This window comes from Accipiter gentilis, chromosome 19 (assembly GCF_929443795.1).
Source record: "Accipiter gentilis chromosome 19, bAccGen1.1, whole genome shotgun sequence".
NCBI lineage: Eukaryota > Metazoa > Chordata > Aves > Accipitriformes > Accipitridae > Astur > Astur gentilis.
The window spans coordinates 8,635,544-8,659,871 of record NC_064898.1 but is presented as its reverse complement, the minus strand read 5'-3'; the positions used below and the strand labels follow the sequence as shown (position 1 = coordinate 8,659,871).

The 24,328-nt window shown below is 44.1% G+C and overlaps 1 protein-coding gene and 1 long non-coding RNA gene across 2 annotated transcripts in view; one reads left to right on the top strand and one right to left on the bottom strand.

Annotated features, from left to right (window-relative positions):
• The window catches only part of LOC126048201 (uncharacterized), a 566,030-nt gene that overhangs the window by 47,660 nt on the left and 494,042 nt on the right, over window positions 1-24,328 (top strand). The window lies entirely within an intron of this gene.
• On the bottom strand, window positions 9,153-13,328 carry LOC126048193 (gap junction beta-2 protein-like). Its single transcript, XM_049822850.1, has 2 exons — window positions 13,238-13,328; window positions 9,153-10,817 (listed from the first exon to the last, which is right to left on the bottom strand). The coding sequence occupies exon 2, from the start codon at window positions 10,793-10,795 to the stop codon at window positions 10,118-10,120; it is 678 nt and encodes a 225-aa protein (XP_049678807.1). The 5' UTR covers window positions 10,796-10,817; window positions 13,238-13,328; the 3' UTR covers window positions 9,153-10,117.

Below are 24,328 nucleotides of genomic sequence, written 5' to 3'. Positions count from 1 at the left end.
TCAGCTGAAGGGCAGGAGGTTTGGTTTTAGGGAGAGGTAGAAAGAAACCTCTCACTTCCAACCGTCTGTCCAAAGGGTTTAATAGCATGAAGCACTGGGTGTTTCTATGATGGATTTTTCAGTCTCTGCAAAGTTTCAAGTGGTATCTCCCACCATCTATACAAATTGGCCTTGACACACATTTTTGTAAGAAAAATATTCTTAGGAGAGCAGTGACAGTCTAGAGCAGCCTTTCAGTACTGCCACAGAAGGTTTATAAGATAGAATTCAATACATTTTGAATGGGCTTAATCTGATGCAGTGCCTGTCTACCATGAGACTACACCCATCAGCTAACAATTTCCTTACCAAGAATTCCCTTCTGGGTTCTTAGAAGAAGAGGTTTGGACTGTCGACAAAACCCTCTGGGACATTTGTTGAAAATGAGACAGGCAACGATGCAAAGTCCCCCAGGGGAAACTTGAAGGGAGCAGCTTTAAAAATAAAGGACCAGTTATGTACTAGTGGAAAGCCCAAGCATGAAAGCATGTTGAGGAGGTATGGAGGGCTATTTGTTAGTCGCATACTAGAACAGGAGGATCTAAAGCCTAAGGGGGAAATAGAAAAAGTAGGACTTGTATCCCTGATGTATTTATTCAGAAGGAAGATATTCTCAGATTTAAACAATGGTGTTAAAAAGTGTCTCTTCATGCAGACTTTCTCACAGAGGGATTCCCATGAAAGAGCCATCCTGCTAGCTTCCTCACTGTCACTTATCTTTAAAGATGCACCTCACTGCCAGTGGCCAGATGCCACTTTAGTGTGCTCCAAATCCCTAGGTCCTTGTTACCTTTAAAGGGTTCCCTCCATTGTCATTAACACTAGACAGCAACATAAACCTTAAGGTGACATTTAAATTTTTACATTAAAATGCATGTTTACATTAAAATTCATATTTACATAATCTTCAGCCTTCCTTTAATTATCTTCTTTAGTACCACTTTTGGTCTTCCATCCAAGCCTCCACACAGGTGACAACCCCTGTTCCGTGTGTAGACAGACCTTTAGCAGTATATGATTTAGCTGGCGCAGAAACAAAGTGCATTCAATAAGTGTGTAGACAGAACGGGCAGGCAGGTATTTTTAAGATCAGAAGAATCAAATTTGCATGGCAAGGTACAAAGAAAGAAGATCAAAAATAGATGCCAAGCTTTATGAAATGGTAAGAAGATCTTGTGAGTTAAGAAGATATATCTTGATATTAGTCTGAACCTGAGCTGCTGCTCAACAAGAAAAATGGTCCTTTTCAGATCTGTATTGATCCAAAACAGTATTTTACCCCATGCCATTTCTAATTTAAGCATCTATTTTGAAGTGCAGAAGGGGATCACTCAGCGTAACTGTGCATCCAAACAGTTTAGTGGAAGGACCCCTAAACTGCGATACCTGCCGTTAGTCATAAACAAGCCACACCAAAGTGATACATGGCCTGACAGTGCTGATAGCAGTTCTGTCCACACAGTCAGCCTAAAACAAGAGCTACAAATGCCTTCAGATCATCTTGTTGTGGCACGGCATGGTATGTCAATAAAAAGAATTGCACTTGACATGCTGCTGTGCTACAGAAGATGGCACTAAAGATATTTAAGTGCTGAGAAAGGTTACTTCTACCTCAGGAGGCACAGTCTGAAGGGAGGATTAAAATCTTTTCTTCTTTAGTTGTTTTCTACATGGATGAATCAAAAGACTTTAGAACTAATTAACTAATAAATAAAATGGTAATAAAAAAGACTGAAGTAGTAGTACATTATATAGTAATTATTATTGTACCAATTAGTAATTAGTGTTCTGTTCTGTTAGACGCTACTGACACGTCAAAGAACACTGTTACTGAAAAAACTCAAGGCATCAACACGGCATATTAACAAACAAGAACTGGTGACAGGAAGAATTATTCTTACTCCTCGTTTGTAGGAAGAGTTATTGTGATTTCTAGTTTGTAGGAATGGAGGCACAGGAAGACTTAATAACTCGTCCATGGTTATATGGGTCTAAGAATGGCACTGACCCTAGGCTGGCCTTTTACCCACCAGAACAGGCTTCCTCTCAAAAGTCCTTTGGAAACTGTGGAAAGTCTCCTAATACAACAAAAACAATCAGACTGTTCTGGGATATATAGCAGTGAGATGCTTTCAGGTCATCTTCATGGAAGCGAAAGGTCCACATGAGATATGGCAGAGGAAGAACTGTAACTGTACAAGCCAGGCATCTGTTAGGAGGAAGAATCAAAAAAGAGAGACAGAGGACATGCAGAATCCTAAGAGGAATGATACCTTTTATCATTCTGTCATGGTGTGATGCTTTTTTTTCCACACTACTGGCACAAATATGAAGAAATAAAAATACTGATATTTGAAATATATTCATGCCTGCCACAAGCTGGGAAGAAAGCTAACTGAGCTGAAAACAAATAAAAATGCAGAGTTCAAATAGTTCTCTGCTCAGTTAGTGAGTTAAATCAACTCATGCAAAGGTTGAGGGGAGATTGTGTCAGAGCAAGGGAGAAGATGGCCAGTAGGTGACAACCAGGGCCAGTAGAGAGGAGTAGAGAGCTGGGAAGGATACAGCAGCAAAAGAGGGAAAGGCAGTAAGACTTTAGCCTTTCTAGTAGCAGTCACTTATGAAAATACAGCCAGAGGCTGTGGTTTGAAATTGCAGTGTGTGTAGCACCAAATAAACTTAACATGTTGCCATCCCCTCCGCCCCTTCCGCTCACTCCCTGCAGCTCTTCTTGCCCAACACCGTGGCCTACTGCTCACAGGCACGTTGGCATAAATGTTCATGTGGCCTCCCTGTAAGCCAGATCAAGGAACTGATCCAGCTAAAAAACGATCCAGCAAAGCAAAACGTTTGTTTCTTCATCAGCTATAACTGTCAGCCAATCCAGTGCTGAGCACACCTGTGCAATAAACTGTGCTGCGCAAAAAAGGTCCTGGAGTGGAGGCACTCCGTTGAATGGGGTCGGAGAGAAACACAGGGAGGATAAGAATGAGCAGGAAGGGATGACATCAGTATTAATGCCCTAAACTAGTACTACCAGTGAACAATTGATAGAGCCAAACCACAACCAAAGCTCCTAAATAAGGATGTTCTTTTTCATTGTATTCAGGATAAGAGCAAATATGATATGTTTTACCAGGACTGTACCTTGCTGACAGGCACGATGAATTTGTAAAGGCCTCAAATACTGGCTACCTTCCACAGGAAGGAATAGCAACAGATATCTTGCTTTGAAATAGAAAAACAAAGCCATGTATAGGAAAATTTCTCTACAAAATTCAAACTGCTGCAGAACGTGATGGTCTGCCTTTGAAATGAAAGAAGCCAGTAACACAAAATGGCATGCTATTGCTGTGAAACTTCTGGATGCAGATCAGGCTTCAGTGAACTGCAGTGATGTTTGCATATATAGTCAACTGGACAGCAAAACTGAAAATTGATCTGAGTTTCAGTCTTCCTCCTGTTGGGAGGAATGCCTATTTTGTGAGGCAGAACTCACAAAATACTGAGGCAAAAACTGAGGCAGAAGGAGCTTTTTACCCACTGTGCTGAAAAAAAAAAAAAAAATATCCATCACCAACTTCACTTATATTAATTACAATTTTATTTACCCACAATGCCACCTCATATGCTTTCCCAGGTGGAATTTATTATAGCACAAGAATGTATTATTACAATTGCTAAAACTGCAAAGGAACCATGCTGACAGAGATTGTGCTGGATAGACCCTGTGCTGACAAGTAGACGAATTTATATGAAAAAGATTTTGATTCAGCAGCCGAGCTTTGGCTCAGCAAAAGGAACCTGTACAACTGACTCTTTCAGTTGGGGTCCCCTTCCTCACAGATTTTAGAAGTTCCCTCTGTCCTACAGCAGAGTCCTATACCTAGACCATCTTCAATAGATGTTGGACTGAGATGTCATTTAACAGTCTTCAGTGATGGAAAGTCTGTCATCCAACTCAATGCTTAGCCCTATTCACAGAGAGGTTTTGTGGTGACTAGCCTACATCTCATTGCGATGTAAGCCTATTATTTCTTGTACTGTTGCCAGTGGATGTGGAGAGCAACATCTTCATCATCTTTGCCACAATCTTTTACATATTTGAAGAGTGCTGTTGGGTCTTTCCTCAGACTTTTCCAGGCCAACCCATTTCTTTCAGGATTTCCTGACAGGTTCTGTGTTTTAGACATTTGGTCATATATTAGTCCTGACTCCTGGATTTCTCCAGCTGATAAATGGGCTTTTTGGGCAGATGGTGCCCCAAAGTAGTCTAGATAAGGACTGTCAGGTGCTAACAAGTGTGGAAACATTGACAAAACTTTAATGCAAACCAGTAAGATGTTTTTCCAAGTCAACAATGTTATTGACTCATGTTCCACTGATGATCTGCTATGAACTCCAGCTCTTCTCTACAAAACTTTCTTTGCTTCAGAACAGGTCTCCATCCTACAGTTCTGCAAGTGCTTAGTGGTTCACAATAGAAGCATTTAGTCCTTCTTAACTTCTCAAACTGCTCTCCTTAAACCATTTCTCCTGGTGATAAAGACCTTATTGAATTCTAAGCCTATCTTTCCATGTACCTGCAGCTCCTCCCAGCTGCATGCAGTTTATCGCATTTGGTGGATCCTGACACTCTGACAATGAGTCATTAATAACTATTTTACTGGTGTACACAAAAGCTTTTATCATGGCATAGGCAGAAATTATTCCTGACAAATCCATGTTGCAATGCCTCAGTCTTCTATCAGATAACAGTGAGATAATGATTTAGTCAGTTTGTTCCTCTGTGTCCGTGTGCACATGTATGTGGGTAAGTGTATAGATTGTTTTTGTTTATTTGTTCTGGAGAGATTGTGGAGGCTATTTAAACTGTATATTAAACACTTAGTCCTTGGAAAGGGTGCAACACCTAGGGCAGGGACATGACTAACCATAAGCAGACATTACACTAATGATGCAACATACAATAGGTTTGAAATATTTACCACACAATAATTATAAAATATTTTTTCTGGCACCTGTTGCAATAATCTTAACAAACAACACTTGATTAAACTATTCCGCTCCCTGTGAACATGACACAGTTGTTGCCTTTATCTTTCAGTTGGGGAAACTCGCAAACAATGAGATTCGCTGTTGACTCCATATACTAGGACTGCTATAATACTTTAAAATCAAGTGAAAGAAGTCTTGTGACAAAAGAAATGTTGATAGTTGGATACCAAACAGGTAACAAGTTTTCCCGTCACCCCGTCAAAAGAAGGTGCAGCATTCCTGCTAATGTGTGGATCACTTAGAGGTGTGGGAGGAATTTTTATGTGTTGTCTTAAAGATTGAAGCTCAGTAGAAAATTATCTGCAAAACACTTTTAAACCAAATTTCAGGATCCCAACTTAAAGAGTTTTAAGACTGCTATTGTCTTTCCCAGCTGACAAGCCTATATTACCGTAATTGCCAAGACAACAGAAAAGATGCACCTTGCCTAAGCAAGGAAGCCTGCCCAGCACAGCTTGTCCACTGAAAAACGCCACCTGCTTCAGACCAGTGTGACTGCATTCACACACTACAGTATTTATTATCCTGGGTACTATGCCAGGCTATGAGTGAAATGCTGGTACTTAGCAGCATGCACAATATACATTGCTGTTCAAAACATTCATCTACAACCTGCAGTGAATCATAGCTCAACTGTATAAGTTCTCTAGCTTTTCACTCAAAACATATTTCCTTAAACCGTATGTCATATTGATACCATATCACTCCTTTAGCAGAAAGGCTTATGCAAGCATCTGGCTACCTGGTGGTATTCTTGGAGAGGATATATTTTATTAGATGGCTTCTTCAAATACAATGGATTGAGAATAGAGCAAGCAGATGTGAAAAAATCATTGAGTTAGTGGCAGTCATTTAACAGGCAGAAAAAGGGAGAAGGTATGTGCAATTATGTGGCCAATTCTGAGGTTGAATTCTATGGTAGGACTGGGAGACCACCCATAGCAGGGACAAGCTTTGTTCTCAGAGGTGGGAAGTCAAGAGCTGTGACTTGTTTCCTCAGCTGCACCAGCTGATTGAAGCTTGATACACTTCCAAACCTAGGTTATAAAGACTATTTTTTGGTGGCTAGGAAGGCTTACAGAGAAAATACCCATGTCAGAGCTGGGCCAGCTTTACAGAAAAGAACTATATTCTGTAAAAGAAAATTATAATGACAAGCTGAGTTGGTCAGATGGGGAAAAAAGTATATGTTCCTCCTGAATTATATTGAAGATCTTCATTACCATTAGTCTTAGCTCATTAAGCCTTAGATAGTTACCATTACTCTTGCCACTGTCTACAAACAAGTTCAAATGACTGTATAGATAATAAGATGGTGAAAATTCAAATAAACCTGTAATTAACATCCAGGGTAGTGGCTGTCCTGAATATCAGAATCGGTGACCACAAAATACAGTGCAATTCTTTGAATGTGATTTTGTTGCCTGGTAAAACACATTAGCCTAAGTTGCAGAGAAGGGAATTATGACTGGGGGGGGGGGGGGGAAGATTAATTTTCACCAAGTTCAGTTTGTAGTAAAGCGCTCTTAGCTGTTGGTTAATTGTTGCAGTACACTTTTTACAAAATAAAGCAATTTTTAACAGTGCTGCTATTTTGAATTGAGCCTCCATGGTGCAGGAGTGCTCTTCTCTGTATGGACCATATCATTTGTCTTTTATATTCTTGCTGTCAGACAGGAAATAACAGTACATTGGCTCATAACTGTAAAACATCTGAAGAATTTTTTTTATTTTTGTCCAAGAAAACCTTTAATAAAGGTACTTTTATATCCAGAAGTCATAAATACAGATTTATACTCCTGATTTCCTTTTAAATCAGTCTTTCTGCCATAGGAGTTAGGGTTTTTTTCTCTAGGTAAGCCTACGAGTTAATAGTGAAGTTTGCTTCTCCTCCCTGCCCTACCCCTCTCTGACAAACATGTTTGTTGTTTTGGTTTCAAGGTTTTGGATGAAAGTTTAGCTTGATGAAGTCAATGGTGACTTCTCCTGGTGATTTCAGTCAAGGTATAACTCTAGCCAGTCCCACTCCTACACTTCCCAGTTCTGATACCACACTGGCTACACTGGACAGTGAACAATCAGTCTCTTTCACAGCCATGACATCAGATTTGCTGCTTCACTTTTCAACTCTTGCAATCTTCATTCTGAGAAGAGCCCAGGAACCAAGTGCCAAAAATGTAGGCACTTCTAGTATATTTCAGGAAAGAACACACACAATTCCAACACAGCATTGTATTTTAATCTGTATGAAATCCATTTGTAGGTCAACCACACAATGTAGCACATGTAGAAATAGGTGCAATTCCTATGCTCCTATGAAGTATCTGAACTTTTTTTTCCCTACAAAGCAGCTATTTACTCAAATTTAATATACACAGAAAATAAATGTCAGAGACAGCAGATATCTCCTGGTAAAGCTATTACCACCTGATGCTGCAGCTCTGGATCAAAGCCCTCTCTTGACCACTTCCAGGCATTTTCCCTGTATCTATCTTTTTTCTCTGTGTGATAATCTAGTTGCAAAACTGCTAGCTGAAGATAACCTGATAGTGTTAGTGTTACAAGTTTTGGTGTGTCTCATTCCAAGTTCCAGTTAAACTCAAAGGCAGGCTGGGAAAACAAACTCTCTCCCCTATGGAGCTGGTTAAGTTATTTATCACCAGCCTTTTGCAGCTGCAGTTCTGCTAGTACAAGGCTGACTTAGGCAGCACATTTGACTTCTAGTAGGGGTCACATATGTGACCTTCCATTATCAACTCATGAAGTCTGCAGGATAACAGGCAGTGTAACCAACTGAAAAACCGACTTGCAGCAGAAGGCTGCAGGATAACAGGCAGTGTAACCAACTGAAAAAACAACTTGCAGCAGAAGGCTAAAATCCTTACAGTAGCCCTTGGCTATTAAATGTAGTATTGGTGCATACATATTCCATTATGGTAAACAGATTTTCATTAGACACTTAGGTAATACAGAGCACATGCAAGTAATACAGAAAACAGACACCACAAGAGTGCTTTAATTATAATTCCAGAAAAAAAAATAATCCTGTTGTTACAAAAGAAATGTAATACTAGAGCACTGGGAGTGTAGATAGTTTGTTCTCTTCGTACTTGTACACAGAACAATGCAAGAACTTTACTAAGCACAAACCTGATATGTGCCAAGCTTTGCTCTTCAGAGTTGAATTAAGGATGTTTTCACAGTCCAGTTTTCCAGTTCAGCTCATTATCAATGACTTTCTGTCTTTTTTTGTTCATACTTCTGAGGATGGCGTTTTTATGCTTTTCTTGCTCCCCACTTAGATGACAGATGTCCATCTGCAGTCAAGTTGTAACACTGGATGTAGCTCACAAGCAATGGGAGCCTGCTTATGCTCTGCTTCCAGTGCACAGTGAAGGGTCATGGGTCTTAATTCATGCAGCTTTGTTTACTCCAACAGTGATAAACTTAAAGGTACAGTAAGAAATAGATGCAAATAGAGAAGCTGAGATAGTACTCATTCATCTGGGGGAAAAGCCAGTTATTAAAGCTAAGGAGAAATAGCCAGCTTTCTAGAAGCTTTCATTGGGCAGGCACTTGCAAGATAAACTGTGTTGCTGTATGTGCTGGTGTAGCTGCTTGTGACAGGCATAAAACACATTTTGAGACTACTTTGGAGAGACAAGACCAGACTGACTTACATAGTTCTTCAAATTAGTAATAAACAATTCACAGCTCAGCAATGCGAACTTTAAGAAAAATATCAAATTCCTCCTCATCTCTGATTGGGTCTCTTTGCTATTTTAGCTCTGCAAGCTGTCTGTTATTCCTGCTAGACCTACTGTAAGAAGGTGATTCAGTCTCACAGTGTGGATTGTCAGAGAGATTGGGAGTGGTTTGATGGACTCTCTTGAAAGGTACCTCAGATAGGGAGACAGTTTTATGAAGGAAAGCTGTGCAGGTTGGATAGGAAAAAGGGACTAATGGAAGGAGCACTAATGGTAGGTGCAATCTACTGCATACCAAGCTGTAAGTTGAAGCACTTATTTTGTATAACAAACAGAATGAAACAAGGCAAATTTTCTTGGCTTTTACTGAAGAAAAAAAAACAACAAACCAAAACCAAAACAAACTTTTAAAGGTACACAGCTGAAGGAGGCACAGCCAGGTGGTAAAAAGTCTCTTCATCAAATAAAATCTACTGTACTGAGATTCTTCACAAAGTGTTGGGAGGAAGAAGAAGACAGTTGCATTGCCCGCACTGTCTCAAAGGTGACAATCTTTTCTTTCACCTGACCAAGAGAATGAAAAACCAAACTTCATTCCTCCCACTGCTGCAGCCCCTGTGAGTGGAGGGAGGCAGCACTGACCTATTGACATTCACAGGCAGTTGAGATTGGCCACCACCAACCCTGTAGGAGATGCTCCTCAGTGCAGGTGAGGAGATAAAAATATAAAACCCATTGCTGGTGCCCAGCAGAGCTGACAGCATGCATTGCCATAGAGTACTTGTGTTCCTAGGCCCTTTCCTTGCTCTTCAGAATACTTGGAGAATAGGACACCTGCTATTAACACAATCACCTCCCTGTCTCCTTCCTTTTAACAGGCCACAAGTTCCTCTCAAAAAACCTTCACCCTACTTTTGACCAAAACCCTTTGTTATTGGCTCGCCTCTGAAGCTGACACAGTGTGTTTGTGATTCCTGGCCCTACTTTGGGCACTAGAGCCTTCCCTGGGCCTTTCCACTCCCATTTTTGAAAAGTGACTCTGTCCCAACAACAGGATCCCAGCAGTAAGCATACTTGGAAAAGCTGCTGCCAGAAGGCTGCTCTCTCTATTTGTGAATGCAGGAATACTGAATTAGCTCATGATCTTTAAAACCTGCCTCAGTGGCAGCTTCCCAGGGAGGCTATAATTTTTAAAACATGAATGAAATTCATTTTTATCCTTTTCCTTGAGTGTGAAAATATTGCTGATTGTTTTCTGACACCTAAGAAAGTTAAAGGGAAATGGGGAGCTAGGAAATCCTGAAACCAGGGAATTATTTTAAAACCGTTGTTTTCCTGGATTCTTTCATGCAAATTTTTATCACCAGGTAACACAACTCAGCCAGATTCAACATCATGCAGATCCCAGACACAGCAAGCATGAAAATAGTAAATGTGGTCTTCTCAGTGGGCCGAGACACAAAACAATCCACTGTGTTGGGGCAGGGCCATGCATTGCACTTCACCAGGCGAGGCATCTGGTACCCATCATACATGTAATAGAACACATACATGAAGACTGCTTCAAAGACAATCCTGAAGAAGATGCTGCTGGTGTATGTCCACCACAGGGGGCCTCGAATGTGAATCTTTTCATTTTTCAGCTCTTCAATATCAATTTTCTCACCATTTCTGAATCGTCTTTTCTTCTCATGCCTGGTGTAAGCTACATGCATTGCCACCAACAATGCAGGTGTGGAAACAAAGATCAGCTGCAGGGCCCAGAGTCTGATGTGAGAGATAGGGAAAAAGTGATCATAGCAAACATTTCTGCACCCAGGCTGAAGCGTGTTGCAGACAAAATCTTGTTGTTCATCTCCCCAGACTCTCTCTGCGGCCACAACCAGGATCATGATACGGAAGATGAACAGGACTGTGAGCCATATCTTCCCGATACTGGTTGAGTGTTTATTTACGCCTCCTAAAACGGCCTGCAGGCTTCCCCAGTCCATCTTCTTTTCTGTGTCCTTTTACCTGCAGGATGACATAATACACCAAATGGTCACTTTTCAGAGGGTGAAAAATCAGATCTAGACCTTCTACAAACGAGAAGACTTCCTAGGACTCACTTAAAAATCATATGCAAATGCCAGTCACTTTCATTAATGTCACTCATAAGTTTATGGATTCAAACAGCTTATTAAACTCTCTCCTTCCTTGTATTTATGATGGGACAAGCATACCTTGGTGTATTTCTCAACAAGGCTTTGGGCGGGAAACAAGTTACATCTTCAAGTACATTTCCTCCATGCATCCTCTATGCCCTCCTTCCCTTTCTTGAGATATTCCCCTTTCTGTGGTTGAATATCATCAGTGTTTTGCCTCTCAATATATTTCCCAAAGCAACAGAAATTACTGTCACTGCACAAGTTAAGGCCACATCTGGACAAAGTAGAGACTTCTCTAGTAGTTTTCACAGGATTTCTTTGCCAACACCACAGCCCTAAAAGGCTAGGCTGGTGCTTTCTTTGCCTCCAAAGTAAGTACTACTTGGCCTTCTTCAGCAGAAGCCCTCACTCCACCCAAACACCTCCAGCAGGCCTCCAAGGCTTTCTGCTGTAGCTCAGACATGGCCCTTCATCTCACAAGTATAGCATTTGGTTTTGCCAACACTGCTGAGAAGCCTCAAGCCGGCTCTGTCAGGGCTGCATGCATATATAGCACAAATCAACAGGCAAAGGAAGATACCACAGAGCCTGCCCTTCCACATTCATTGCTATCTCATCCAAAAAGGAGGCAAGCAGAGCCATAGAGTTGAGAGGAAAAAGTCCTCAAAGAGTTTATGTTGATTTTCTAGATGCTATCACACCCCAGCAGAATAAGCAGGAGGTCAAACTTCAGAGAAGCTCCATTTCAGCTTTCCTCCTTTCCTCCTACTCTTTAAGACTAAAATCCACACTCTTTACCCCTTTGAAAGTTAAACATAAGTTTTGCTGAAGTCAGAATTCAGTCTCAGGGCTCAGCTTTCACTGATCGCAGCCATTTGGAAACTATCACCAAATCGTACAAAACACTTTGAAACCAGAGCTGGGAACTTGCATAGCTGGTCCATCATCTTTCAAGGCTGGGGCTCAGCTTTGCTGTGTGGGAGGACCACACTGGCCATGGATAAGAGCTCCGTCACCTCTTGGTGCTGGCTGTGTGCTGTGGGGAGAGCCTGGTACCTTCCAACACCACACTGGTCAAAGTTTTCAAAACCTCTGATTCTCACATAACAGAGAAAAAAAAATTTATTTCTCTACCCTGGTGTAGTTACAACACAACTAAGGGACTAACGTGCCCCAGCACATACCCTTGGTACAAGGGCCTAGCTTGTACAGACAAGCCTTGAGGCAAGAGGGAGAGGTCAGATTCACCGTGATGAGGAAATGTGAAATTGGGTAAGATGAGAAAAAAAAGCTTTCAGAAGGTGGCTGGAATTCCTTGGACTTCTCATGTTTTGTCTCTGCTGAAAGTGGCAGCATTTTACGCAACTTTTTCCACTGTCCTAAACTCTAGGCTACGATCAGATACCTGCATCTTTCTGTTAAGAATTTCCTCACGTCTGTTGCATAGTCATTAAAACAAAGTCAATGAAAATGTCACAAGAGGCTAATCAGGACTGAAGGAAAGTATTTGAAGTGTATATCCCAGTGGGACGAACAACCTGGGTTCCAAGCGCAGTCTCACACTGCAGCTCTGAACCAGTGCTGCCAGTTTGGGGGGAAAACCCAACATTTCTCCGTGCTCATCTGCCACTGCGGAAACCCTGAAACTGACTGCGGGGACCGAGTGAATCCACCGGGACGCTCACCCTGCCAACCAAGACATCATTTTATTGGAAACCACTCGAAATCCCCACTTTGCGGCCACAAGCTGGACGCCCTGAGGCGGCTCCCAGCCCACCCCTCCCTCCGCCCCGAGCTTCGCTCCCCTCAACTGCGGAGCGCCCGGAGCGCTGGGGCGGACGCGGCGCCCGGAGCGGGAAACGCCACGGCCGATCGCAGTCGGCTCCCGGCCGCAGACACCCGTTTGCCAACGCCAGTTCTGGCTTTGAGGCCCGACGGCTCTTCCCAGAGCCCGCTGCGCTGCTGCCGCAGCCCCCCCCCAGCTCGCTGCCGCCCCGACCCGCAGCCCCGCCGCCTCGGCCAGTCCCGGGGCTGGGGACGGGCAGCCCCAAGCCCAGCACGGCCGCCTCGCCGACAGGCAACCGGGGCACGGGGGCGCGGCGTGACTACCCCCGCCTCGCAGCTCCCCCCTCTTCCACTGCCTGCGGCCGCCCCCGACCCCAGCCCCGCCGGGGACGCCCCCCGGTCCGTGCTCCAGGCCGGCACACTACACAGACCCCGACCCGCTGCGGGGGCGCGCAGCCTAATCCACCGCTCGGGCACACGGCAGCCGCTCCGGACCCTCACCTGGCACGGCTCGGCAGGGCGACGGGACGCGACCGGCGCGCCGCGCTGCTCCGCTCCGGGTCCGGGTCCGGCGGTGCCTGAGGAGCGGCCGGTCCCAGCCTCGCCGCCCCGGAGCTTTAAGGTCCCTCCCCGTTCACCTGCCGCCGCTTTTAACCCGCCCCTCGCCCGCCTCTGTCCGCACCCGGCTTCTCCGGCCGCCCGCGGAGGCGGCGGGGATGGGCGCCCGGGGCGGGGCCGGGCGGCCGGGGCCGGGGCCGGGGCCGGGGCCGGGGCCGGGGCCGGGGCCGGGGCCGGGGCCGCCCGTCCCCGCCGCGGGGCAGGACCGAGGGGTTGAGCGGGGGCCGCCGGCCAGTCCCGGCGCGGGGCGGGAGCTGCTGGGGACGGATCGGGGCTCCGACAGCCCCCGGTTGCCCCCCACCCTGGGGGGGGGGGAGGGGGGAGCGCCCTCGGGGTCGTCCGGGACATCTCTGCCCAGAGCCCTGCCGAGGGACGAGCATCGGGCAGAGTGGGCTCCGTACCCTGCAAACGCGGCCCTGCGCCGGGACTGATTCCCAAGTGTTAGCAGAAAAAAAAAACATGTCCCGGAGGGAAATCCAGTCCTGTGGGACCCTCCGAAACTGCCCCAGTGCCGTGGCAGCCCGAGGAAATCGTCACCGTGGGCTAATTCGGACAACGGTCAGACAAAATGCAGCTCCCGGAGGCTTTCTGAAGGGTGCTGCGGGGCTGGGGAAAGAAACCTCAGAGACCTTAGATGCTTGGAATTTGGAACCAAGTAACAGATAAACTAACTGCTAATTTGGTATTAACAAATAGAATGATCTCGGTAGCCAGACGCAGGCATAACAAGGGCAGCAGGCAGCTACGGGCAGGACAGAAGTAAGGCTCAGGGTTGTTTTCCCTTTGAAATCTTGTGGGCTTTCTTACAGCTGTAAGAAACCTTTCTGGTATCCTCACTACTGTGCACAACCTTGATTTCACTGCTGAAGTTGGGTTTATGAGAGAAAGTAATGTAGCAGAAAGTATAAAGAGTGAATCAAAGAAGAGTTACTTGCCTTGTGAAAAGTCACTAGGCGTTACTTTTCTGGAGCTTGAGCTCTGTTATTGACAATAAAAAAATTAAAAAGGCCTCTTATAGTGTCCTTTAAACCCCCATCTTTAAGGAAAGCTTCTGAGGATGGAGGCCATGGCCGGCCAGGCATGAATTAGTTCGATCAGCACTGCAGCCCTTACCTTGGACTTTGGTTGTAAAGTATTGCTGTCAGGCACAGGTCTGCGTCACACGGTCTGCGCTTCACTCAAAACATCCAACCAAGAATGACTTCTATTAAATGACACTTGATTACAACACAGTAAAGAGTCTTCGCTTTTTAAAACACTGTGACCAAAAATCCTACCAAAAAAGGATGCTGTGTTAAAGAAGGTGTGTAGGAAAGCTAGGTGGTGAAATGTTATGCATATGACTTGTGAGATAATAAAAACTTGTCTAAGTATATAAAGTACTGCTGAAAATGGTGTGTTTGCATCTGTATATTGAAGTAAAAATCTGTCCTCTATGTTGCACTTAGTAGTGAGCTTGGTTTTGTGAGGTGTGTCTAGGAGTAGAAATGCTTTCATCAGTAGGGATTTAAATAAAATTTAAGCTTGATCTAGTAATTTGTGTAGATAACAATTACAAGAAACTAGATCTTGTGTGTGTATCTTAAAAATGGCAGTGTGAATTTGGTTTTGCTCTCAGAGGTTTAGAAAATGAAGTCAGATATGTAAGATCTTTAAATAACCTAAGAAGAAATGTCTGGAAGAATCAATTATGTTTTATAAAATAATACCCAAGTTTGATGGTGGTAAAGGTAAATGCTTGAAAGAAACCCACAGCTCCTGTTGCTCAGTACTGCCACAGCAGTTTTCATTTACAACCAAACAAAATCTGTGGTAAAACTGAGTGCTACCTTTACTTTACTTCATTTTTGTTTGCTTGCTTCTATGTATGAGGAAGTATGTAATGCTTTATCTGGAAAGGAGAGGGGAATCCTGGCAAGGAATTCTGACAGAGCACAAATCCGGGGGTGCAGGCTTATTGCCTATGTTTTGCTTAACTCCTGGCTAGTTGGCAGGAGGTACAAGAACCAAGTATTAACAACTCTGGCATCTGTGAAGCTTCAGCTGTAAGGAAGGGTTATTCTGGTAGCATTCAAAGTGATGAATGTTACAAAGTGTGTGTATATGTACAAAACATTGATTTTGTGGATTGTAAAGTAATGTGAAAATAAAAGCTTCGTAAAAATAGAAAAATAAATACCATTGTAACTTTGTCAACAGAGAAACAGTTTTTAGCTTATTTCAAGATAGCAGAAATCTTGGCATCATCTTCCAGTAATGCCTTATGGCTTTCCAAAGGCTGTGTCTGCACCTCTTCATTCACCAGCCCCCAGGCGCCTCCAGAGGCTCTGTCTGGATCTATACTTTTAATAGTCTTTGCTTCACTCTCTGGCATTGCTTTGTCTAACCATGTTTTGATGTCATCTGTATCTGGATTGTATAAATATTTAATATTTATCCCATATATATATCTCTCAAAATCCACAGGATCCCGGAGTAATTAACTCAATATCTTAACTATGTGTGCTGAAAAAAAAAAATAATTGTTTCACTTACTGAAAACCTGCTCTTATATAATTTCATGGGACATTCCTGAGTCCTCACCATTGGGAGTAATAGCTAATTGTCTTTCCCTGTTCATCTCCTCCATGAATGCATAAACTTCTGTCATATCCTCTCTCCATCTTTTTTATTCTGTGCTGAAAGGCCTAATAGTTGAATCCGTGCCGCGCAGGAGCTATTATATATCTTCATTATCCTCATCGCAACTTTTTATGCCTTTTTTACAAGAGCAGTCCAAGTACCTGCACAGTTTATATATATATATATATTGCACAGACCAATGCTTCCTGTTGCATTCTCCATCATTTTCTAGTAATTCCTATTTACTTGTTTTCATTTTTCAGACAACTCAAAGCAACAAAATAACTTTTTCATAGTCATTCCAAGATTATTTCCTAAGCGTTTCTAGAAACAAGAACAGTACCTCCTGGGGTACATATATGCCCGTATCATTGAATGGGTGTACTTTGGATTAATTTTCTCATTTTATCTTAGTTTGCACCAGCAGACACTGAGGTTCATTTGCCATTTTATTGCCCAGTTACTCACACTGGATAAGACCTTTTGCTATTCCGCATAGGCAGGTTTAGTTTTGACTACCATGAAGCATGAATTTTATAATGTGCTATTCACCAGCATTTTTATTTTTGCTAATTCCTATGTGTAGAAACCTCCTTATTCATAATTTTTGCTTAAAATGAGGCTCTTTCAACATCTAGCAGCTTACTTGCTACTTGCCATGCACAGTTACTGTTAATCAACTGGAAATGCAGCTATAGACTCAGATCATACTTTGGTAATAGTTTTCATTTCTTTGAGGCTGAGCTAAATATGTGTTACATCTGACATTTTTGCACTAACATCAGCAATAAAAGCACCTTCTCAGTTGAACTCAGCATGAGTAACCAGTTTGTCTCTGCATTTACTTTTCAAACACTTGTTTTAGTCATACTAAGACCAAAAATACCATACCTGTTTAGTCTTTGAGCAAACCACTTTGTCTCCTTCAATATCTTTACATGCATATTAGTGTCTGAAATAGGTACCCAGCCAATATTTCATATTCACTTTAATTGCCCTCACAGCCTTTAAAAATTAAGCCTTTGCATTTTATACAACAGTGCCTGAAGTGTTGTTGGCAAGGTCTGGCTAATACAGACACAGGGTCAAAGGAGCTCACATCCATAAAGCCGTAGCTTCCATGTCTACTACACAGCGCTGAATTCTTAAAGCCTACACAGCCCCCGTGTGTGGTACGCTCTGCCTCCTCCCTTCCCGCACAGAAGAAATGGGCTCGTGTAATTTTCAAGGAACATTTTATTTACAAAGAACAAACTTTTATTGTTTGACATAATTGCTTTGTTTGCTACTTCATCATCGTTCAGCTTTTTAAACAGGAAACTGTTAATTTGATAAAAATACCACTGTGGTTAAGTGCTGTAGGAGGAATATCAGAGAATGGGAGGGTGGTCTGAGTGTGAAAACAGCACTCCGAGCGGTTTTTAAACCCAACTTAATGTTAAGGGCTGCAAAGATCCTGGTTTGTATCAGTGTTGCTGCAGGTCACTCCCACCGCAGACATGGATCCCGTAATCCTTACAGTCTCCAAAAGCTTCTCTGTCAGGCAAAGCTTAAGACCACTGAAAAAAAGAAGCCAGTGCATAAGACATCAACCCTTTTTTATGTTCACTGCCCAGTTCAGACAATTCAGGAGGTTCCTGGAGAGGGCCACAGCACCTAGTCTTCTACCAGACAGTTCCTCAAAATTATTCTCCAAAGCTACTCCACAAGAGAGTGTGGGCCCTGTCTTTTCTGTTGGTGAAATCTTGGCTGTGTGGGTTAGAAAGGAGTTTTAACAGGTTTCATCATTTCATCCAGCTGTAAAAAAATAAATAAATAAAACCAACAGCACGACACTTTAAAGTGACACTTTAAGTGACACTTTGAAGTGTCAGTAGCTGCCTGCTCCCTTGTTGCGCTCCCCCGTGGCAACCAGAATTTACTTTGTTAGTGGCTGTTTGCCTTTTCCGCCTCATTCGAACCGGTTAGCATGGCTCCCTCCACTTCCCCGGTCCGTTGTCCAAGCCCTGCAGCTCCAGAGACACTTTCCCCGGACTGCTGCCTGTTCCCCCGGGGGGGTCCTGGCTGGCCGGGCCCGCTCCCGCCGGCCTCGCAACTCAGGGGGTCTCCCCGGCGCAGGCACCGGCGAAGGGGAGTTCACAAAGGGGGGTCGTGGTTTTCTCTGCTTCTGGGAAGGCGCTTTCCACTGCCCCTCAGAAACATCCTCCCCTAAAGGAGAGGGGGTGCAGGGAACAGGCCAGAGCGAGGGGCAGACCTTCCTTGTGACTAATTCCCACCCTTTGTCATGCATATGCTGTGTCTGTAAATGCAGTATTAGAGTTCAGGCAAAGTTTTCTCCGGTTTGCCAAGAACACTTTAATCTTTGATGCTTATCTGAGGAGCTTTTGTTCTTCTGTATCTCTCGGAGGAGACAGAGCATAGAAGAAACCCACATCAGTTTACTTATTCACAGATAAGAATGGGAAGCAGCCAATGCGAGAAATCGGTGGCAAACGCTGGAGCCTGGGGAGAGAAATTGCTGAAGGCGGTATTGATGGTGCAGCCATAAAGGCTGCAAAGCGCAAAGGGTAGTGCCAGTGAAGCCTGAGGAGAGGCTGGATGCCAGCAGTGGGAGAAGGACTGATCCTGTACACCCCACGGAGGGAAGGGGAAGACGTGGCAGGGGAGCGTTGGAATGAAAATTTCTGCTGGGTGTCGCTGGACTCAGTGACAGGAGCTCAAGGGGAGTGGAGGTGAGAGCAGGCAGCATCCGATGATGCGTGATTCCTCCATGGAAAGTGGGCTGGATTCACATGTTTTGCATTGTTTTAATTCAGTCCGAAAAAAGTACATTCCTTCGCTCCTTTTGTCAATATTCGAATCTCTGACTACGTGACTAATCCAGCAGAGTTTGCTGAGGTCTCAAGTGCAAATCCTGAATCAGATTAAAAACAAGAATAGGATGATTCAGTAACGACCTGGTTGCACCTATGTATGCATCATATTAACCAAGTCATTTACTGAATGCAAATATATAATGGGAAACATTTCCTCTTGCTAAACTAACCAGAGACAAAGGAGTTGAGCTGGGTTTGGGAAGGAAGAGTCATGAGGTACTATGGGATGCAGTCAAAATCTCATACTGGTAAAAAAAAAAAAAAAAAAAAAAAAAAAAAAAAAAAAAAGGCAAAGCAGTGGCTATTACAAAGAGCTTTCCAGGCAGAAGCTACAGTCGAGCCCACACCAACATGTTCCACCAAGAGATGTGTGCTGGATTACAGCTGTGACCTGGAGATCCTGTGTCTGTGTGGCACTCTCAGTCAGCTGCAACCCCAGGTTCCTTTGGGCGGCACCCCATGTCCAGTGCTACTCCCTGGAGCGATGTCCCTGGAACACGCTTGTGAAGCCGCATGAGGTGCATCTGGGCAGTGTCCCAGGAAATAAGGAAAAGTCAAATTCTCAAATGCCCACCGTTTGGTTTTTGACTCCCTAGGTTTTGTGCACTCTCCATTTTTAGACTTTTTTTCCTGGCAATTCAACTACCTGTCAAACTGCACCTGTCACTCATCCTATCAGAAGGCTCTTTCGCATGTTGAAGCCAAGCAGCTCTTTCTTTACATGTGGTTATTCAAGAGCAAGGGCTCCATTGCCAGTGAGTGGTGAAGATAATTTAGAACTCTGCAAGGGGGTTATGCACATAATGTAGAGAATGCTCCAAACCTGCTGACTTTTGGTGGCCGTCTATAGTCAGTGGAGCACATTAAAGAAGAGCACGGTGTGACAGGGTGAGATAGTGATGCTGATTGGGGAAAATCTACAGCACCCGCGGAGCTCTTGGGTGCTGAAGCACACACAGCTACGTGCAAAGCTGTCACTAGTGCCCCGGTGCAGAGACAACATCAGGAGAGTTCCTGCCATGCCAGAAAACCAAGCAGGCAGCTGCATGCTTGAGCTTGACTGCTGTTAGTCAATGGGCAACGATTTGGAGTTGGAAAGTCAACAGAAATTATGCAAGACTGTGAGGCTCTGCATTGTACAGGAAATAATAAAGGAAGCTGAAGTAGGCTTTCAGGAAGACTTGTTTGGCCAAGGGCCACTGAGTCGATAATAAAAAAGGGTATATTCCCAGATTATACGTGTGCTGGGAAGGTCAACGGGAGCCTGCCACATAAAGTAACAGAGGTTGCACTGGGAAACTGCGAGCCACATGCACTTCAAAGAACACGAAATAGGTGAGGTAGCAGTATCTGCCCAGATCCACTCCTCTTTGGGAGCAGTGCTTTTGAGTGATGGCTATGGTTCATCAGTGTCTATGCTGGACACCAAACAGCATTAAGGAAGGATTCAGATATCGTCTATTCACTGAGGTTCCATAAACTTGAAAAGATACCAGTGATGATCTATACGTTACCTCATACCTAAGAGGGAAGTGTTACCAGCAGAGCGGGGAGTGAAGTCAGCTTGCTGGAATGATTCTGCTGACCTGAAACAACCAGACACAAAAACAAATACCAAAGTACAGAAAAATGCTGTTGAGCTGAGGGCAGCTGCCTTTGTCAGAGGAAGGCAGATCCTGCTTCCCTGGGGTTTGGGAGAGGTGGGGCTGGACTACAGCACAGTATTGCTGCTTGGAAGGACTCTTCAGAGTTCTCTAGAATATGCAAACCCCAGGCTAGTAGCGTGACTGTCAGATAGTATTTGATATGTAAAACCTGACAAATAAACACACAAGTAAAAACGGGGGAAATACCAGACACCTTGCTAACATAATTTAAAAATAAACAAATGAACTTTTTACTAAAATAATTCTTTTGCCGTTGACTAAAATGTGCATGGGCCAGTAAGTGTGACCCTTTTCATGCCCAAATTTTTCTGGTTTTGCTGTGTTCCTTTGCTGCATTTCTACAGGTAATAAACAAATGTTCAGTGTAACTAGATGGACTTTTAATATTTAAGGGCTAGGTAGTGATCAATGCTTACGATTTATGACCTCCACTGATAAATTTGGTCTACAATTGGAGATAACAGCTAGGGACTGAACCAGCAGTTCATGAAAAGAGTCAGTAATTTATGACAGTATAAATCATTGTGAACAGCCACGGGAAGGGTGAAGTGATTGTTGCTTTGTATTCACTGAAGTTTCATAGCGCTTGTCTGTAACAAGTTGGAAAGGGATAAGGATGTTGGCTCTTCCCTGGCTTTGTGCAATAAGAGGTGGAGAACACTTTGAACATGGCAGTATCCTTGGGGTGCAAAGGCTGCTGGTGAAGAAATCCCTGGAACTCTTTCCCCAGTAGTCTGAATTGTCTGTCTGCTATTTTAGGCTCTCCCTGACATCCTTATGAACTTTACATTTGTGCTTTGCTGTCCTGACTTTCCTAATAGCGCCTTTTGCTTGCCTGAAGGACAGTGTCTTTTCAGCCCTGTCACTCTCCCCAGTCTTTTTGTCATCAGCTGCCACAAGCTGGAAAAACTAAGAACTTGTCTCATTTCTGTGTTTCTTCTTGTTGAGGACCAAGAAGCGTCTGGTGTGCAGAATACTCCCAGAGAGAAGAAAGGTTGTTCCTTGGGCCTGACTTGGACAGCGGAAGGTGACTTCCAAGCTCCTTGGGGAGACAGTTGTATTGGCTGATTTGAAAGGAAAAGATAAGCTGCAGACTGCCAGGATGTTCCCTGAATGATCTCTCCAGGATTTCCATGCAGCTGCCAGGTGCGTTTCAGCTGCACAGAACCAGGGAAAGGAGCTCAGGAGGTTACCAAGTCTACACTTAGACTGAATCAGCTGGACTTGAACCAAGCCAAAGGGACCAGATCATCAGGAGCGGAGCAGTAATTACTGCTAAATTAATATATGGAAGGAGTCCTTGATTTCTGGCTCCAAAGGGTGCTGGAGCCCCAGGGAAGGTAATGTTCCAGGTACCAACATTGCTCTGCCTTGCTTGTCATCATGCTGCTAATGGCAGAAGTCCCGGTAGAGCCCATTGCGGAGATCTGTGGGAAGGGATTCTGTAGACACAGAAGAAACAGAGCCATCATGCCAAGAAATGGCAATGAGCCACACAGCATCTCCTCAGAAATGCCACTGAGATTGTTTCTAAGCGATGTGTGCTTTCAGGATTACAAAAACTCCAGGCAGAGACAAGAAATATCCCTTTCAAGCAGCACCCCAAAAGAGGGAGAAATGAACCCCCTTGGGTCAGGAGTTTTTCTGCCTCTGCTCTCCATTTTATTTAAGTACACCTTAAAGGGATTTGCTTCAGGCAGGGAAAGGTAGATATCCAAGAAAACCACTGTCTTTTGCAATGTTTGCAGTACCTGTGTACTCTCAGTACTTACTGCTAAAGGGTTCCAGCTAAGCAGGTACTTGGTGACTTGCTGGCATATTTTAATGGGTCAGTAGATCATTTATTTTGTTACGAAGTAAATTTCTGACAGGTAGCTGCTCCCTCTTCTCAGCACCAAAATGTGCCTTCTGCTAAGTGGTGTCCTGTATTAACTGACGTTTTTATGAGTAAATGGTGAGTGGCAGAATAAAATGACGATGGAAAAAAAAAATCTATTCCTTTGTTATCTGACTACATAAACGGGTAACATTTTAAAAGAGAGATTGGAGGGATTTGGGGCATCGTCAAGGGGAAATGCCCAAACCCCACACATTGAGTGCATGCAGGGCTGTGTTAGCTGGGACTTCCTTACCAGACCCCCTCTTGGCTCAGCCCACAGCCACACTTGCCTATAGCTCTGTCCTGCACCCTCCCACGTCCCTGCTCCCCAGCACGGTCACATACACACTGGTGTGTCACACACACACTGGTGTGTCACACAGGCTGCCCACAGCTACCAAGAGGGAGATCATAGCTGGGCAAGGATGCTCTTCAGGAGACCCCCAGAGTAACTCCCAACACTTTTGGCAGACTCACTGTTGTCCCATGCTGCTGTGTCTGATCCCAGTGGCAGCCCTGGGCTCTCAGTCCTTCTGCTGCATCCACCTCGATTCCTCTCTTCTCCTGACCTGTGCGTGCAGCCCCTTCCCAGTATGGCACCATGAAGGACTGGGATATCTTTCCTGGTCAAGGCAGCACAGGGGAACTGGGCGTTGGGCTATCTTGACACATAGCTATGTCTGCTTTTCTGCAAAAGTAAAGAGCAGGAAAAAGCTGTTCCCCACATATGCTGAGCTTTCAGAGAAAATGGAGGGGAGGGGAAGAGAGGCAAATTTCAGGTCTTGGTGACCCACAGGCTGTGGGCTTCAGAACCAAAATGAGACCAGGCACTGGCAGGAGGCATTCGCAGTGGGACTCACCTCTTAGGACTGGCATGGGGAACGCAGTGGCCCTGCTGGCGTTTGCACGATGCAGGCTGGCTGGTGGCCTGAGTTCTACAGGGAGCGTTGTTTAGACAACAGAAAAATGGGATTAAAACAACTTTATGGCAACTCTGTACATGTCTAGCTTGTGGAAAAAATGTAAAATAAATCAGGCCTAAACCACACAAGATGTTTTACTGCTAGGTATTTTATTGTTACAGGTGGAGTGTCAGGCAAGGGTTCTCATAAATCAATTGCAGTAGTTTCTATTATTTCAAGAGAGATAGAATCTACTGGAAATTATTCTGATCGATAGCATTTATGTGAAGCTACAAGGAAATTCCAGGCAAGATTAGAATGTGCAGAGTTTCCAGTCCCTGCCAGGGATTGCAATTGCTGTTGAAATACTTTATTTCCCAGCTGTAACCCGCAATCTCAGGTGAGGTCATTCTTCCTTGTGTCAAGACATGTTACATTGTCATGTAGTCTATTGTACATCCTGGGAACAGAAATTTTGCCTGTAAATCAGCAAAATAAACATGCATGTCTGTAACTTCAGAGACATGAAACATTGGCATGAAAAACAAGAACGTTCATGCCCTTTTAGCTATGCACAGCTCCAGTTGGCCTGCTTAATTGGATTTGTGCCTCTTTTTTCTTTTCTATGGCACTCAGTACACTTCCAGCACTACCCGCCAGTGCAATGGCACTGCCTGCTGATGTGAAAATCACAGTAAGATCACTAAAACCAGCTAAATTAATTTTTCTTTTTCCTTTTACCCATTTGATATGTGCTATGACAAAGTTGTGGCCCCAGTCTGGCTTCAGGAATAAAACAACTTGTGTTCCCTTCAAAAGTCCAGAGAGCAAAGGGAGATACGGGGAAAGTTGCCTAAATACTCTCCAATAAGCCCTAGAAGCTACTGGCCAGATTTCTGAAATCCAGTACTTTCTGGTAAGCATTACATTTCTATACCACACCCCAGGACAGCTGGGGAGGGCTTGTGAGTGGTGCCAATGGAGGGGGTGTACTCTCACCTCTCTCTCCTGAGGTTAGACCATCCCTT

Excerpts from the sequence above, each read along its gene's own strand:
- LOC126048193 (XM_049822850.1), bottom strand. The coding sequence starts at position 10,795 with ATGGACTGGGGAAGCCTGCAGGCCGTTTTAGGAGGCGTAAATAAACAC.